We start from the raw sequence: 12,889 nt of genomic DNA on the forward strand, positions 1-12,889 counted from the left end.
AGGAAGGTTGCTGGTCCCTGGGAAGGCAGGTAGGAAGGACTGTGTGTATGTACGAGGTCAGTGGAGAAGCTGCAGGAGGCGTCTGGGGGAAGAGAAGGCTCTGGCTTGGGAGGTAGGCGGCCGGGGGTGGGGCTGGGGTGGGCAGTGTGCCCAGTGGTCAGAAGCACAGAAGTCCTGGGTCTGAGTCCTGGCTCCAGCTCTCCGTAGCTTCGGGACATCAGGCAAATTGCTTAACTTCTTTGTGACCCTCAGCTTCCTCACCTGTAAGTGAGGCCTGGTATTTATCCCCATCTATGGGAATATGGGAACCAGCAGATATGTCTGCTGCAGTAACTAGGCTTTTTGGAGAGCCCAAAGCAAGCAGAAGGAAGGAAATAATAAAGACAAGAGCATCGATCAATGAAATTGGAAACAGTTTTGAAAAATCGTTGAAACCAAAGCTGGTTCTCTGAACCAGCCCTCACAGTCAGCTAGTCCTGCCTGGTCCAGAGCCCGGCCTCTGACACAGAGCCCGTGAGGCCAGCACGGCTGTCCAGCTGTTAGAGTAGAGCTGGATGGCCAAGGGGGTTGTCTTAGTCAGCGTGGGCTGCCGTGACAAAATGCCACATATGGGGTGGCTTACAAAACAGACATCTCTTTCGTCACAGTTCTTAAGGCTAGATTTCTAAGATCAAGGTGTCAGCATGGTCAGTTTCTGCTGCGAGCTCTCTTCCTGTCTTGTGGATGGCCGCCTTCTCCCTGTGTCCTCACAGAGCAGAGAGAAAGCAATCACGCATGCTCCCTGGCGTCTCTTTGTGTCACAGCACTAATGCCGCCATCAGGGCCTGACTGCCTTCCCTCCCAAAGGCCCTGTCTCCAAATACACTAGGGGTCGGGGCTTGCTTCGGCAGATGGATTCAGGGAGGGGGACACAATTCTGTCTGCAGTAGTGGGTGAAATCACCAAACTTTGGTGATCGAACCAGACTCATTTTGGTCTGGGTCTCTAAGCACTGGCCAGGTCTCAGTGAGCCCGGTGTGCCGGACACCAAGCAGGTGCTCATTACGTATCAGATGAATGTACTAGGTGGGGGGGGGGACGCCTGGGGAGCCCAGTTGGTTAAGCATCCAACTCTTGATTTCGGCTCAGGAAAATTCTTGATTTCGTGATCTCGGGGTTGTAAGATAGAGCCACATGGTGGGCTCTGCGCTGGGCACGGAACCTGCTTGGGGGTCTCTCTCTCCCTCTGCCCTGCTTGCATGCTCTCTGCTCTCTCAAACTAACAAACAAACAAGAAAGAAAGAAAAAGAAGAATGTCCTGGACAGAAAGAAAGAAGGCTGCTTTAGTCTGGGACAGAGGTCCATGCAGCCTCTCCACAGAACTTCTGACTGCACAGCTGTGGGGCGCTCACCCCATTAGAAGACTGTGTAACGGGGAGCAAGTTCATTACGGTGACCCGAACCCAGCTCCATGTTTCTTCCACCCATTTGCTCCCGCTCACCTCCTGGCTTCCCAGGGCTGACCTCTTGACCTTTCTGTACTTGTCCTGACCTCTGCCTTCCTGGAAGGGGCCATCGTGACCTCACTGCTTCTGCAGCTGCCAGGGAGGAGAGGGTATTTGATCGGGTGGTCCTAGTGCCCTCTCATGTCTCTCCGAGAGCATCAGCCAGTCGAAGCGGCACTGACCACCCTGTGCCTCGGGGCGATCACATCGTGCTGCCCCATGGTCCAGCTCCAGGGATTGCCTTCGGGAGCCCTGTTGACGGCCACGGCCAGGGAGCCCCGTGCCTCTGAATCCTGACTGCCTGGCACGTGTTGGCTTTCTCAGAACCAGCTGATGTGAGAGAGAGCACATAGGTTGCGGGAGACCACGCGAGGCATCTCTGGGTCTCCATTCAGTATTACGCTGTGGCTGAAGCGGGCGGTGGCTTTGGAGGAGGGGGTCACAGGGCAGGCCATTCTAGCCCAGCAGAGGGAGCAGTTCCAGCCTGTGTCCGCAAGGCCTCCTGTGTCAAAGGGACTGCATTCATCCTCTTGTCTGTTCATTTGACATTTACTGAACCCCTGTTACGTGCCAGGCACGGTGCTAGGGGTCATGGATGCAAACAGAAATAAGCCACAGACCTTGCTCTCAAGGAACTCAAGAGTTTGATGCAGATGATGTGGGAACAGACCCATCCTGATGGGAGAAGAGCAGGTGCAGCTGTGTTTTCAAAGGACAAGGCGAGGGCTGCGAGGTGGCCGCATGGAGGACTTAAGCGCTCACCCAGCAAGTAGGGTGGGCTGGGGGGGAGGGGCAGCGGCTAAGGGCTGCCAGTGTTAAAATGCAGGGGGGTCTGGCAGGTGGGCATCGCCCAAGTGAAGGCTGTGTTGGGGTTGGGGTTGGGTTAGGGAAGGCCCTAGGCTGGGAAAGTTGGGACCAGATTGTGAAGGCCCTGTGTCTGGGCTTCATTCTGGTGGGGATGAAGGGGCCCTGCTGAGTGTGGAGGTGATCAGACTCCCACCTAGTCTTAGAAGGGCTGATTGCTCTAGAGGAGGTGGGACTGGGGTAAGGGAAGGGTGGAGGCAGGGAGTCCTATCAGGACAGGGCAGAAAGGTCCAGAGAAGGCAGAGTGAGGGCCTGGAAAGAGGATGGTGAGGATGGGCTGGCTTTGGGAGTCACTTGGGGAGAATCGAGAAGAAGCAGGGGAGAGGCAGGAGGCAGAGAATCCCCTCAAGGTGGGGAACATGAACGCAGGTGGCTTGGGGCCAGGGAGGGGTAGGGAGCATAGTTCAGTTGAAGAGAGGTGAGTCTCAGGAGCCTGCAGACACTTTGATGGAGACGGATTTGCCGTTGGAAGAAGAGTTCTGGAGTTCAAGGGATAGTTTGGTGTTGGCCAGTGATGGGCAGCATGGGCTCTGCTAGGGCATCACGGAAGGCTAGGACCAGAAAATACCCACAGGACTTAGCATCGAGAATGGGCAGGAAGTTGCCCAGTGAGGGGTTGGGAATCACTGTTTTGGAGCAAATTCGTATGGCCACTCCTGGCGGCAGAGCTGGTGTTTGATGTGGGGCTGCGGGTTGTGGGTGGCACGCTGATGGACTGGCTGAAATGCCAGCCCGTGGGCTGCGGTGGGAAAGGGAAGTGAACTTGGGTGGATTGCCCTGGGAAGGCCCATACATACGGAGTAGGTGCAAAGGCAGGTTTCCCAAGTGGGAGTGAGTGGAGATGGAGCGGGTAGAAGCCGTGGTTGGAGGGAGGTGCCCGCCAGGGTCTGGGGATTATCACCCAGGACAGTCTCTGTGAAATGGGTTCAAACTGTCAAGTGTATTCCCTCTCGAGAGGCTATTATCACCAGAGCCGCGTCCACAAGGGTTTCTCTAGCGCTGGGCATGGGGAACAGAGTGGAAGGTGGGCGGAGGTGAGGGACCGGCTCCCAGCTCACAGGAAAGAGCGGAGAGTCCGGACTGAAGCCAGAGCGGGTGCCGAGGGTTGGCCAGCTCCCGAGTGGGTAGTGACGCTGCTGCCCGCACAGCCGTCTGGGGAAAACGGTCCTGAAGCCGCCGAGGGAGGGGGCGCGGGGCCGGACCCCGGTGCGAGGGCGCCTCCTGCATTCTGGCCTGTCTCCCGCGCAGGGCTCGTGGGCCCCCAAGAAGGAGCCGTACGCCCGGGAGATGCTGGCGATCTCCTTCATCTCGGCGGTCAACCGCAAGCGGAAGAAGCGGCGGGAAGCGCGGGGTCTGGGCAGCAGCACCGACGACGACTCGGAGCAGGAGGCGCACAAGCCCGAGGCAGCGGCGCCGGCGCCGGGGGCGCGGGACCAGCCGGAGGGGCCGCTGCCGGGCGCCGCCGACGCCGCCGCCGCCCCCGAGGCCCCCGGCCGCCTCAGCCCCCCGGCGGCGCCGGACGAGCGGCCGGCCGCGGACACGCGCTCCATCGTCTCGGGCTACTCCACCCTGTCCACCATGGACCGCAGCGTGTGCTCGGGCGCCGGGGGCCGGCGACCGGGCACGGGGGACGAGGCGGACGATGAGCGCAGCGAGCTGAGCCACGTGGAGACGGACACGGAGGCCGGCGCGGGGTCCGGGGGGCGCCCGGCGCGCCGGCCGTCCTTCAGCTCGCACCGCCTCATGCCCTGCGACACGCTGGCGCGCCGCCGCCTGGCCCGAGGCCGCCCGGATGGCGAGGGCGCGGGCGGGGACACGAGCGCGAGCTCGGGGCGCGGCGGAGTGCGCGCCGCGGAGCCGCCGGGCTCGGCCTCGTCCAGCAGCCAGGAGTCGCTGCGCCCCCCGGCGGCCGCGGCGGTGGCGGCGCTGGGCTCGCGGCCGTCGCGTATCGAGGCGCTGCGGCTGCGCCTCCGCGGCACTGCCGACGACATGCTGGCTGTGCGGTTGCGGCGACCACTGTCGCCCGAGACGCGGCGGCGCCGGAGCAGCTGGCGGCGCCACACGGTGGTGGTGCAGAGCCCGCTGACCGACCTCAACTTCAACGAGTGGAAGGAACTGGGCGGCGGCGGCGGCGGCCCCCCGGAGCCCGCGGGCCCTCGGGCGCACAGCGACAACAAGGACTCAGGCCTCAGCAGCCTGGAGTCCACCAAGGCGCGGGCCCCGTCGTCCGCGGCCTCGCTGCCGCCGGGGGACCCGGGGGCCCTGCAGAGCCAGTCCTCGCGCCGCTCGGCCGCCTCGCGCCTCCATCAGTGTCTGTGACCAGCCCCCCTGCCCCCGCCCGGTTCCCCTCCCCCAGTCTTCTCTGGCTTGCACCTCTTCTTCTCTCGCACCCCCCCCCCCCCCCCCGTTGCGTCTGGTGCTGCAGGCCGCGTCTGTCTAGTTTGTGTGCGGGGATCGGTAGGAGGTGGGCCGGCTAGAAGGCCTGGCTGAGCGAGGCGAGGGTGGAAGGGGACCCCGGAGGTAAGGGGAGGGGGACACTGGAGGGGACAGGCTGCTGGGGGCTCGGTGACAGAGTGGGCCCCTCTGGGCCCTTCTGTGCACATAGAGACCCTTGTTGGCCATGGGATGCGGATAGGGAACCGCCAAGTCTCAGACTAAAGGAAAGACGCGGGGTGTTGCTGGCTCTCGGCTCCTTTCCTTTGCCCCTGTCTTAGCTCCTAGCTCCTCGCTGAGGGAAGGGAGTGTATATCTGTCCGGGGAGAGGAGATGGAGGGTGTCCATGGGGCAGGGAGAGCCTGTGTGCCAGTGTGCTAGTCACCATCAGAAGGTGTTTTGGTAGCAACTTCTGCCACTCCTGCCCCCTTCTTTCCCCCACCGGCCACACACAGCGCACATCACAGCGGGGCTCCCTGCCTTTGCTGCCTCGGGGATCCTGCCCCCTGCTGTTTGTCAGAGCCACTCCACCGAGGCCGGACTGAGACTCTTACCAGGCTTACTCCCCTCACCAACTTTTTGCCAACCTGGAAACCACCCTAAGTGTGTTGACCATGGGGAGCTAGCTGCCGGTGTGCCCCCCCCCCCACCTCCCTTGCCTGCCTTGCCCTTCCAGCTGGGCCTGCTTCTTCCACAACTCAGGCACACAGACCCCCACCTTCTTCCCTGGAGGGGGCGTAGGAAACATCCCTGGTGTCTCACTCCCTCTCTTTCTCTCTCATTCTCCCTCCCTCCCTCTTCTCACACACCATACACACATACACACCACACACACACACACACACTGATTTATGGGATCTGAGCTGGGCTGTTCCTTCAGGATGGGCGGGACCCAGCCCCCTCTTCTCCCCACACTCTGTAAATAGACTTCAGACCACCAGGCCTCCCCACACACGCCCTCACTTATTCCAGGGAAGCCCGGGCGGGGTTGTGAACCCCGTTGCCACGTCTGTCGGTCCTCTTGTTTTATGCAAAGATTTGCTGTAAAGTAGATTTCTCTCTCCTCCCTCCCTCATCCTTTTATTGTAAATATTGTCTCTAAATGTGTAACATATTATAAAGAATTTATAAGGATTTTTAAAGATGTTTTGCTCATTTAAAAAAGTGTTGTAACAGTGTTGGATAAGCCTCTGGCCCCACGTTCGCATGTCTCCTTTCACTGTGTCCTTGACACACCTCTCTAGGCGACAACTAAGATTTCCTGCTTCTGAAAAGTCCTGTCTTAAAAGTATAGTCTCTATCTTGGAAATAAATGGCCTTCTTCGAGGCACGAATCAGCTGTGTGGCTTGTTTCGGAAGGAGGGAAGAGGGAAGGGGGGAAGGGCAGGAGTGGGGCTGGGGTGGGGAAGGGGGATGGGACTGGACTGGGGGCACCTGCCTCCTGCTGGCTCTGTGGGTATCCTTGGGGACTCGTATGAGCAATGACATGGGAGCAAAATACAAGCCCGAAGGGTGGCTGACGGTCATTGCTGCAAGAGGTTTCCATGTGCTTTCTGGATTCCTCCAGAGGCCGGGTAGCTGCACAGCATCCTCCTTCTCAAGCCTGTCTGGGCCTTCAGAATGGTCCAGGGCTGCTGCCTAGCAGACAGGAAGCTTGGGCAAGACCCAGGCCACTGATAGGCCCATCCTGCCCCTGGGCATCACTCCAGGCCCAGGCAGTATCCAAAGAGAACAAGAGTGGGTTTTGCCCATTGCCTTACCGCACACGTGTAAGTTTACAGCATGGGATGGGCTTCCTTCAATGTTGTGGTGCTAGAGGTGCCTCTGCCGGCTTCCAGGCTGCCTCTGATGAGCCTAGTGTCCTGTAGGAAGAGCGGGTGACTTTCATCCAGGAGAACCTAGGGGAGAGCCCTGAAGCTGGGTAGAGCTCAGGCACTGAATCCTCCTTTCTTTCTCCACCCCACTCCACCCCCAGGTTGTTTTTGTTTGGCAAATGAGCTCCACACACTGTTATCTCCATTTTATGTAGCAGGAAACTAAGGCACAGAGAAGTGACTGGACCTGTCCAAGGTCACACAGCTAATAAGCTGGTGGAGCAGGGATAAGTCTAAGCCCCCCACCGGGCCACCTTCTCCCGGCTGTAGTAGGCTTTGGTAGTAGGTTTTGCTCTCCGAAAACAAAGAGAAATGAAGACATCTCCGGGAAGGAAAAACAATTTGTCCTTAGCAGGCTTGCCCTAGGAGAAACACTCTCGGGGTCTTGAGGTCGAGCGTCACGTTGGGCATGGAGCCTACTTTAAAATAAAATGAAATTTCAAGCCCATAATTTAAAAAAAAAAGGCAACTGCATAAAGCAATGATTATAAAACTGTGTCGACAGGCTTACAACAAATGTTGTAAATCTGTACAGATGAGATCTGTATGACAGTAATTGTATGAAGGTCCAGAGAGGGAATGGAGCTAGACTGAAGCAAAGTTTTTATACATATAATATACATATAATACATATAATAATATAATTATTAAAATTAACTCAGTATTTATCCAAACTGTATTGTTTATTTTTTTAAGTTTATTTATTTATCTTAGTAATCACTCTACTCAACGTGTGGCTCGAACCCATGACCCTGAGATCAAGAGTTGCACACTCTTCATGTCCTGAATGAACCACTCAGGGAAACTATAAAAATCCAAACTACATTGTGTTAAATGAAGATGCTGCTAATTGTAATGCCCAGGAGAACCCCAAGAAGATAATGCCAAAAAATACTATAAATGAAACAGGGAACCAAAAAGATGCACTAGGGGCACCTGGGTGGCTCAGTCAGTTTAACACCTGCCTTCAGCTTAGGTCATGATTTCAGGGTCCTGGGATCGAGTCCTCCATGAGGCTTCCTGCTCAGCAGGAAGCCTGCTTCTCCCTCTCCCTCTGTGGTCTCTCACGCTCTCTCTCAAGTAAATAAATAAAATATTAAAAAAAAAAAAAGAGGGGCACCTGGGTGGCTCAGTGGGTTAAGACTCTGCCTTCAGCTCAGGTCATGATCTCAGGGTCCTGGAATTGAGTCCCGCATGGGGCTCTCTGCTCAGCAGGGAGCCTGCTTCCCCCTCTCTCTGCCTGCCTCTCTGCCTACTTGTGATCTCTGTCAAATCAATAAATAAAATCTTAAAAAAAATTAAAAACTTAAAAATTTTAAAAATTTAAAAAAAAGAAAAGATACACTAGAGAATAGCTATCTTAACCAAAGAGGGCAGGAATCAAGAAATAGAAAACAAAAAAAAAGAAACCCATAAGACATGAAAAAGATAGCAAAATGGCAGACATCGATCTTACCTTCTCAGGAATTACACTGAACGTAAATGGGGCAAACAGCCCAGTCAAAGGCAGTCAGTGGCAGAATGAATTTAAACACATGATCGAACTACATGCTGTTTATAAGAAATTTACTTTAAGTTCAGAGTCTCAAAAAAGTTTAAAGTGAAAGGATGGAAATAGATGCCACACGGTTACCAACAGAGCTGGAGTACCTATGCAAGTTTGAGACAAAACTGTTATTAAGGAGACAAAAACTATTACTTGAGACAAAAAGGACATTTGTAATGATAAGAGGGTCTATCAGGAAGATCAAATTATTATAAGTATATAAGCTTCTAATGACAAAATTTGGAGCAAAACCTAACAATTGGAAAAAAAAGTAGATAATTCAAAATAATGGAGACTTTGATACCCACCTTCCATAATGGATAGAACAACTGGGCAGAAGATCAGTAACACTGTAAACCAACTAGACCTAACAGATATCTAAAGAAGATTCCATCCAACAACAGCAGAACACACATCTTTTTCAAGAGCACATGGAACATTCTCCAGGACAGACCATCCGTTAGGCCATAAAACAAGCCTCAATAAAGTTAAGAGGATTGAGATCACATGAAGTTTGTTCTCCAACCACAGTGGAATTAAATTAGAAATTAATAACAGAAGGGGCACCTGGGTGGCTCAGTTAGTTAAGCATCTTGATTTCAGCTGGTCATGATCTCAGGGTTGTGAGATCAAGCCCTGTGTCAGGCTCCACACTCAGTGGGGGAGTTTGCTTGGGATTCTCTCTATCCCTCTCCCTTCCCTCCTCACCCCCCAATAATACATAAACAAATCTTAAAAAAAAAAATTAGTACAGGGGCGCCTAGGTGGCTCAGTGGGTTAAGCCTCTGCCTTCGGCTCAGGTCATGATCCCAGAGTCCTGGGATCGAGCCCCGAATCAGGTTCTCTGCTCAGCAGGGAGCCTGCTTCCCTCTTACTCTCTGCCTGCCTCTCTGCCTACTTCTGGTCTCTGTCTAATAAATAAACTCTAAGGGTGCTTGGGTGGCTCAGTGGGTTAAAGCCTCTGCCTTTGGCTCAGGTCGTGATCCCAGGGTCCTGGGATCGAGCCCTACATAGGGCTCTCTGCTTAGCAGGGAGCCTGCTTCCCTTCCTCTCTCTGTGCCTGCCTCTGCCTACTTGTGATCTCTGTCTGTCAAGTAAAATAAATAAAATCTTAATAAATAAATAAATAAATAAACTCTTTAAAAAAATTAGTGCAGAGGAAATGTTTGGAAGTTCACAAATATGTAGAAATAGAAAACTTCCCTCCTAAATAATCAGTGGGTCAAAGAAGAAACCCCAGAGGAAATTAGAAATACCTTAAGATGAACAAAAGTCAAAACACAACATATGTAAGTATATGGGATGCAGCCAAAACTGTGTTTCAAGGGAAATTTATAGCTCTCGATGTCTGTATTAGAAAAGAAGGGTTTCAAGTCAGCAACCTAAACTTTCACCCTAAGGTACTAGAAAGAGAAGAGCAAACTAAACGCAAAGCAAGCCGAAAGAAAGACATCATAAAGATAAGCGTGGAAATAAATGAAATAGAAAATAGAAAAAAATGGAGAAAATCAATAAGACTACAAGCTGATGCTTGGAAAAGGTCATCAGAATTGACAAATATCTAGCTAGACTGGCCAAGAAGAAAAGAGACAGCTAAATCTCTGCCGATTTTATCTTTTCCAAGAAGCAACTTCTGGTTTTACTAATTTTATAATTTTTAAATTAATTTCCTTTATTTTTCTATTTTTGTGTCTCATTAAGGAAATGCAAATTATAGCCACAGTGAGATACCACTTCCCACCCACTAGGAAAGCTTAAGTCGAGAGAGTAGAACACAGCACGTGTTGGTAAGGACGTGGAGAAATAGGGACGCTGGTGAGAATGTAAATTAGCACAGTTGCTGTAGAAGATAGTTCATCAGTTCTCCGGAAAATTAAACCTAGAATTACCATAGGTCCTGGCAATCCCATGCCTAGGTATGTCCCCAAGAGAAACGAAAACATACATCCACAGGGAAACTGGAACATGAATGTCTATAGCAGTATTATTCATAATAACCAAAAGGTGGAAACAAGACAATTGTCCATCAATGGATAAAGAGATAAATAAAATCAAGAGATAAATAAATCATGATAAAGAGATTAATAAAGAGATAAATCAATGGATAAAGAGAGAAATAAATATCAAATCAAATATATACCATGAAATGCTGTACTGTTCCATAAAAGGAACAAAGTATTGGTACATGTTACAACTTGGAAAAACCTTGAAGAAATTATACTAAGAGAAGACACATGAAAGGTCACAATTCCACAATTTCTTTTGTATGATATACATATCTAGAGTGAACAAACCCATAGGGACAGATTAGAGGTTACTCGGGAATGGGGAGTTGTGGGGAATGGGAGAGACTGCTTAATGGCTATGGAGTGTTTTATGGGGTGATTAAAAAAGTTTTGAAACTAGAGAGAGCTGGTGGGTGGACAACATTGTGGATACACTAAAGACCACCGAATCATACATTTAAAAAAGTTAGTTGTGTGTGATGTGAATTTAGTCTCTTTTAAATTTAAGTTAAGGATACTCATAAATATGACTGTATTAGAAACTGAGATAAATACTAAATTTGGAATAATTTTGGAAGATTTTTTAAAAGACTTATTTATCTATTGAGAGAAAGAGTGCGAGCAGTGGGGCAGGGGCAAAGGGAGAAAGAGACAAGCAGACATCCCAGAGTGGGGAGCCCGATCCTAGGACCCTGAAATCACTGAGCTGAAATCAAGAGTTGGACACTTAAGCGTCTGACTGAGCTACCCAGGTGTCCCAGAAATTTTTTTTTTTTTCTTAAGAAAAGAAAATCTTGGTGGGAATGTAAGTTGGTGCAGTCACAATGGAAAACAGTACGGATGTTTCTCAAAAAATCTGAAATAGAAATACCATATGACCCAGTAATCCCACTTCTGGGTATTTATCCCAAGGAAATGAAAACACTGACTTGGAAAATTACATGCACCCAATGCCCACTGCAACAATTCCAATCTCAAAGAAGATGTGGTGTTATGTATACAATGGAATATTATTCAACAATGGAAAGGAATGAAATCTTGCCATTTCCAACAACATGGATGGATCTCGAGGGCGTTAAGTGAAATAAGTGAGACAGAGAAAGTCAAATATCATACGATTGCACTTATATGTGGAATCTCAACCGCAAAAAAACCCCGGCTAAACGGACAAACAAAAAATAAGCTCATAGATATAGAGCAGGGATTGGTGGTTGCCAAATGTGGGGGATCGGGGGTGGGTAAAATGGGTAGAGGGGTCAAAAGGTACAAAATTTCAGTTACAAAATAAAGTCATGGGGATCACACAGGGCATGATAACTATAGTTAATAATATTATGTTGCATCTTTGAAAGTTGCTAAGAGTAGATCCTGTAAAGCTATCATCCTATGAAAACGATTCTGTGACTACGTATTATGAAAGATGTTAACTAGTGACAGATGTTAATTACTGTGGCAACCATTTCACCACGGACATGCCCCACCAACAGCCAAATGAGAGCCCCACATGAGAAACATTTCTTTGGGAAAACTCCTAATCTATTTGAGTCGAACTAAGAAGAATGGGGATTTTTCCTTGCCGTTCTGGCATGGGGATTTTTCCTTGCCGTTCTGGCATGGGCAGGTAGAAGGACCATGAGAGTGGCCCGAGCTAAGGCAGAGAATCTGGAGATTTTCAGTTAAATTTCTGGGACGGTGACCAGGGGTAGGGGATGGAGCTTTCCACCAGGTGTCATTATGGGTAGTATCCATCATTCAGTCCATGTCATTGGGTGTCAAGGGAGCCTGTCATCCACTAATGGGCACAATGGCCCTGGGCCCAAGGTCCCGCACCAAGGATTGGAAACTCTGGAATTCTTAGGCCACTCTGAGACCCAAGAGGAAGAAAATGCCCAGGACTCAACAGATGTGCTGACAGCGAGGGAGAAGATGAGGGCTTTCCAGGTTTCTGTCGGTAAAGCGGTCTCTTTTCTCTTCCCAATTTTAGTATATGTGCTGCCGAAGCGAGCACCTCTTTTCTCTTCCCAATGAGGATCGGACTCAGAGGCCAGCCGGTCAGGTCCCTGTTTGCCCAGTCAGCCTTCCCCATCAGTCGAAGGGAGCTATGATCCCCACAAGCCACGCTGTCAGGTGTAAAGAGACACTTAGTGGAAGTGAGTGTATCATGAAGCATTAAGGAAGCACGGCTACTGGAAGGGATAAGTCTTGGGTTTGAATTCTGACTCCATCACATCATACCTACAATGGCGCTGAGACTGTTTCCCCTCCCTCGGCCAGAGGATTGTTAGCTAGAGTGAGCCAGGGAAGCATCACTGCACCTGTCCCTCACTGATGGTTCTGCACTCACTCGTCCCCCTCGCCCCCCATCTTTTCTCCGCAGGGCAGTCAGAGGGAACTTCTGGAATAGTGTCCGGACACATCACTCTCTTACTTGAAACTCTCCAATCGCCCTCCATGGCTCCAGGAAAAATCCCATCTTGTCTACCACATCCTGCAAGATAGGGCTCCTAGGACGGGGTTTCTGCCCACCACTCTGGACTCATGGCCCACACCCCTTCCCCTCCTTGCTCTACGTGGGTTTCATCCATTTTCCAGGACGCGCCTCAGGGCATTCTGCCTGCGCTGCTCAGCCACCGGCTGCCATGCAGCCACTCGAATGTGACCTCAGGACTGGTCACCTTCTCT

The 12,889-nt window shown here is 51.4% G+C and overlaps 1 protein-coding gene across 6 annotated transcripts in view; it reads left to right on the forward strand.

Moving 5' to 3' along the window:
• The window catches only part of ARHGAP23 (Rho GTPase activating protein 23), a 77,938-nt gene extending 71,823 nt beyond the window's left edge, over positions 1–6,115 (forward strand). For all 6 annotated transcript variants that reach the window (XM_045985133.1, XM_045985131.1, XM_045985134.1 and 3 more), the window contains one exon: positions 3,597–6,115. In XM_045985133.1, the coding sequence (XP_045841089.1) occupies positions 3,597–4,667 (1,071 nt within the window). In that variant the 3' untranslated portion in view covers positions 4,668–6,115. The remainder of the gene's footprint in view (positions 1–3,596) is intronic.
• The last annotated feature ends 6,774 nt before the right edge of the window (positions 6,116–12,889 follow it).

Source organism: Meles meles, chromosome 18 (genome assembly GCF_922984935.1).
Source record: "Meles meles chromosome 18, mMelMel3.1 paternal haplotype, whole genome shotgun sequence".
In the NCBI taxonomy this organism is placed as follows: domain Eukaryota; kingdom Metazoa; phylum Chordata; class Mammalia; order Carnivora; family Mustelidae; genus Meles; species Meles meles.